This window comes from Scomber scombrus, chromosome 17, assembly GCF_963691925.1.
Source record: "Scomber scombrus chromosome 17, fScoSco1.1, whole genome shotgun sequence".
Classification (NCBI taxonomy): Eukaryota; Metazoa; Chordata; class Actinopteri; order Scombriformes; family Scombridae; genus Scomber; species Scomber scombrus.
This window is the reverse complement of record NC_084986.1, coordinates 23,508,688-23,513,683: the sequence shown is the minus strand read 5'-3', so window position 1 is coordinate 23,513,683 and position 4,996 is coordinate 23,508,688. Positions and strand designations below refer to the sequence as shown.

The following is a 4,996-nucleotide window of genomic DNA, read 5'->3' as shown; positions in this document are numbered from 1 at the left end:
CCAAGGTCTGTCGATGATACAGACCGAATTTGAAGTCGGTGGGGTCAAATATTTAGGAGGAATTCGTTAAAGTACTAGGGCTGGAAACGGCAAAAAATAGGGCCAAAATTCAAAATGGAAAACTTCCTGTTGGAAAGATAGTGTGGTCCCTCCAGCTTTTTGGCACATCTGGACATCACACATTTGCATACCAAATTTCATTCTCCTGCATCAATCTGGACGGAAGAAATTCACATGTTAAGGTGTCCTTGGGGGCGCCATAGAGCCATTTTGCCACACCCATTTGTGGTACCCATAAGATATCTCATTTTTCACCAGGTCTGACGTGTGAGCACATTTTCATGACTTTTCGAGTATGTTAAGGCCGCCAAAAATGTTTGTGTTTTGGAGTGAAAAAACGCAGAGGTTTTCCTACTGATACAATCTTGAAGTTTCACCAGTCCTAATTTAATTGTCAGTCTGTGTGTTCTCTTGAATCCACATCATGAATAATTTGTACCGCTCTTTACTGTAATATAAAAAATGGATTTATGTTGCTCTTGTACATGTTGCACCATGAGTCTGATATTTCTCACCATAGTGACACATTTAAATTTGTCCATTATTGCAATTTCAGATCTTCCCTCTGAGACTAAACATGCATTTCTGCACATACGCATTTCACATCACCAGGGAGTATCTTTTACATCAAGTACAATCTGGGTGGGAGGTGGATGACTTGTCTTTCTTTCAAAGTGGGAGGTAAAACAAAAAAAATGTTGTGTTAACAGACATCGAGGCTTCCGTGACAGGAACTGAGAATGGCTGATTTCATAAGATTCGCCAAATCACAAGTTTGACTACGTGAAAGGAGAAGCTGAGAGCAGCAGACCAAACCCACCCGACTCAACAGTATTTAAGTCTCACCCTGGTCAGCGAATCACGCCCTTCATTGCTTTGTGCCCTCGGCATAGAATGTCTTATAACTGAGTCCTGACAGGCAAGTACATTTTATGTTTTTGTAAGATTGAATTAAAACACTTATATTAACATATAAGTATGTCAATGGATGTATTTAGTGTTTCCTTAAGGCTAATCAGTTGCTGTTCCAAGTTTCCATATGGGTATATTATAGTTTGAGCATCTTGCTTCCATCATAAGCATGAGCTATGTCTGTAAATGATCATGTATTTATAAAGCCATGGCTTTGAGACATCTGTGTCTACATTTCAGAATCAATTTTATTGTCATTTCCAAATATACTCAGCATAGGTAGAAGCCAAATGCCGTTTTTGACCGATCAGCCATTTTCCACATTTAAAAACAGATAAAATACATTTAAAAGATAAAAAAACATTAAAACTTAAGATCATAAAAAGAGAAGCTTTTACTTGTGCAATTAGGTTAAGGGACAGGTGGTGCTGATTGTGTGCTTGTGCATGTGATGTGTCATCTCACGGTGTAGGAGCTAGAGATGGAGGGCCGCATATGGGGGAAAAAACTATAGCAAAGTTGTGTAAGATCTTGCATGAATGCTCTGAAGCCTCCTTCCAGGTGGCAAGAGTGCACAAAGAGGTGGTGAGAGGAATGCTAAACTGTTAAGTGAAATTTTGGACTTACATAAAAGTAAAAGGCGGTTCATTATTTCTCCTACTCATAAACTTAAACTAGAATAAAAACCCACTCATCACATATCTTTGGAATTAAATGTAATGTTATTTTTATATTCAAGGTGAGCACACATCTTATGGACATGTTTTGCAATAACTGTGTGATGTATGATGTAATATGTAGAATTCACATCAGGCTAGCTTTAGTTTACCAGATGTAGCTGCTGTTGTTTTTTTATCTAAAGATATTACGCCACTTCTTTTTTTTGTGCATTTTACTGATGCAGACCTCAATGTTTCTTTATTTCTTATAGTTCCTTCTCGTGTATATGGTTTGAGGCTACCATATACATCAGCTACTACTCTTAGAAGTTTAATAAATATCTCATCTCATAGCCTCAGTTTTATGAATGTTACTGCTCCCATTTATTTATTAACCCACAACAGCATGTTTCTCCTCCACTTCAGATATTAGTTTACAGCCATGAGTGATTGGTCTTACCTGGCCAAACTGCTGGACAAGGTCCAGTCTCACTCCACTGTGGTAGGGAAGATCTGGATGAGTGTCCTCTTCCTGTTCAGAATCTTCGTCCTGGGTGCTGCTGCAGATAAAGTCTGGGGAGACGAAGTGTCTGAATTCAAGTGTGACTCTCAGGAACCGGGATGTCAACATGCCTGCTACAACTGGATGTTCCCAATTTCTTACGTTCATTACTGGGTCCTGCAAATCACCTTTGTGTCAACACCCACCCTGTTCTACCTGGGCCATGCTGTCCACATCATTCACAAAGAGAAGAGGATGTTGGAGCAGTTGCAAAGCAACAATAATGGAAAAATACTGAAGAGGCCCAAATATACAGATGACAGAGGGAAGGTGAAGATAAAAGGCATCCTCTTTTGCACTTACATGACCCAACTGATCTTTAAAATCTTTCTGGAGGTGGGATTCGTTGTGGGCCAATTCTTCATCTATGGACCCATCATCATGGTCGCCTACTTCCACTGTACTATTTCTCCACCTTGTGCTCGTTTCAGCGGTGCCCAGTGTTACATTTCTCGTCCCACAGAGAAGACAATCTTCATCTTCTTCATGCTTGTAGTTTCGGGCATATCTGTGCTCCTGAACATTATTGAAATTATCTACCTGATTTGTAACAAGAGAAGAGACAGCAGGAAAAAGGTTCTAGCTCGGCAGAGCACGCTGAGTTCACCTAAGTACCCATCCAACGCAACATGGGGGCCAATGAGCAACCAGTATGGAGGCTCCCCAATGCTGCCTCTGCCTGTTCACGGTGTGACAGGCCACTGTAGCGATGAGAAACACATCGACTGAATCAGTAAAGAGAAGGACACCTGATACATGAATCAATGCTGAGTGTTTGCTCTTGTTGTTCTTTTGCTTAATTTACACTAAAATATTCTTTTATGTGTTCAATAGTTTGATCATGTGAAAGGTTCTTTTTGATTGAATTATCTGTGCTTCAGGATAATGGTAACAATTTCCAAATGATCTTTGCTGTGTTTTTCATCAACTTAAGTTCAATCAAATAAATTAATTTACAAAAATAAGTGTTCACTATACTGCACTCTGATTGGACAATAACAGCAGTTCCCCTGTGTCAGACATGGTGAGTAGAGTACAGTTGTAATTATGGACACTGGAAGAATTTAAGTCAATCTTCATTGAAGGAGGTGAAAGTGTTATTATATACACATAATATCACATAAGTATTGTATTGACAAAATGAGTTAACAATGTGCTGCAAAAAAAAATGTTTACAATTTAGAAAAAGTTTGTTTAGTTCTGTCTGGAATTATTTTTGTACAGCAGCAGTTCTGATGTGATTCCGGTTGTAGTGAATAGATGGCAGTCAGAGAATCCAGAGCACCTCTTCAGTAAAATGAGACAGGTATGTAAGAGGGGTAAATCACAGTTATAGTGAGTGATTAACAGTGTTGGGGAGTAACTAGTTACATGTAACAGAGTTACATCATTTAATAACAAAATGTAACTGTAATCGATTACAGTTACTGAGAAAAATGTGTCATTAAATTACAGTTGCCTATGAACATGTTGATAATTACAAAGGAGGTTACATCTGAATATTTTCTGTTAAAATGTATATGTTGAATAATATTCATTTTGTTGCTTTTTTGAGGTGCATAAAGCCTTCTTTTGCCATTTCCAGTCAAGGCTATTTAGTAAAGCTGTGTGATGCTATTCTGATGCTTTTGATTGGTTCTTTTGTTTTAATTTGCAGCACCCCTAGTCTGCCAATTAGATCAATGCACACTGCTGCTCAAAGCTAAACAACCTGTCTGAGAACATGTTGCTGAATACATATATTGCTGTTTTTAATTCTATGAAATCAATATCTGATTATATGACACAGGCTTATTTGGAACACATATGGGCTTAAATGGTGTCACATTTCCAAAGTAACCTTCCCAACCCTGGTCATAGGCAATCAAATCATGTTAGTGACAAATGAAGAGCAGGGCCATTACAGAAATGAAACTTCTCCCTCTCTGTTTGTGTGTGTTTGAGGTTAAGCCTATGGCCGCATTAAGCCCTAAAACGTGAACAGTCAGTTTAACACTAACAATAATAATCATAATGATAATGATAAATAATAAAAAATACATGTACACCGATGCGTGAAAGTCTGTGTCCCCACATACACCTGCAATGAATTATTTCTGTCACTAGGTGGTGCTGTGTATCGGCGAAGTGCAATGTGTGAGACCCGAGTGATTTTTATGGAAAGTTACAAAAACAAACTACACCGTTTGTATTAAGGAGTGGTGCCATTCTTTTAACTTTTATTTGTTTTATTTAATGTATTTATTTTACCGTAATATTAGAGATGATTAGACCTCATAACCACATAGGCTCTTTAACATAAACCAAAGCGAGAGAACTCTAGAAGCAATGAGAAGAAAACACTAAAACTCACGGCTTTGAGGAAAGAACAAACACTCTTAACACATATACGGAATAGCAATGCACAAATAAGATCATCGAATGGATGAGCCATCAACAAACTGGCTGACAATTGACATAGGCCTATGACAGATGAAGTATTATGAGAATAACGTCTAGTTTTGTAGCCCACATCTTTTTCTTTCTTTCTTTTTTTGTTGAATTTGGGAATAAACCTGGGTGAATAATTTCCACTTGTTTAGTACAGTTATGCTTCTTAAAATAAAAAATATGGTCACTACACTAAAATCACGTTGACGTGCACTGAAATGAAATCTCAGCCATTAAAGTTTTTAACACTTATTAACTTATTAAATACAATCTAATAATGAATATCTGCCAATGTAGCCTAGTCAGATCTTTTACTCAATAATCAATACCATATGATATAAGTACGAAATGCATCATCAGCTAAATGTACTTT

The 4,996-nt window shown here is 37.7% G+C and overlaps 1 protein-coding gene across 1 annotated transcript; it reads left to right on the top strand.

Moving 5' to 3' along the window:
* Positions 1–931: 931 nt before the first annotated feature.
* Positions 932–3,675, top strand: LOC133997462 (gap junction Cx32.2 protein-like). Its single transcript, XM_062437050.1, has 2 exons — positions 932–979; positions 2,058–3,675. The coding sequence occupies exon 2, from the start codon at positions 2,074–2,076 to the stop codon at positions 2,920–2,922; it is 849 nt and encodes a 282-aa protein (XP_062293034.1). The 5' UTR covers positions 932–979; positions 2,058–2,073; the 3' UTR covers positions 2,923–3,675.
* The last annotated feature ends 1,321 nt before the right edge of the window (positions 3,676–4,996 follow it).

What these genes read in the sequence shown, in the direction of transcription:
- LOC133997462 (XM_062437050.1), top strand. Translation starts at nt 2,074, where the DNA reads ATGAGTGATTGGTCTTACCTGGCCAAACTGCTGGACAAGGTCCAGTCT.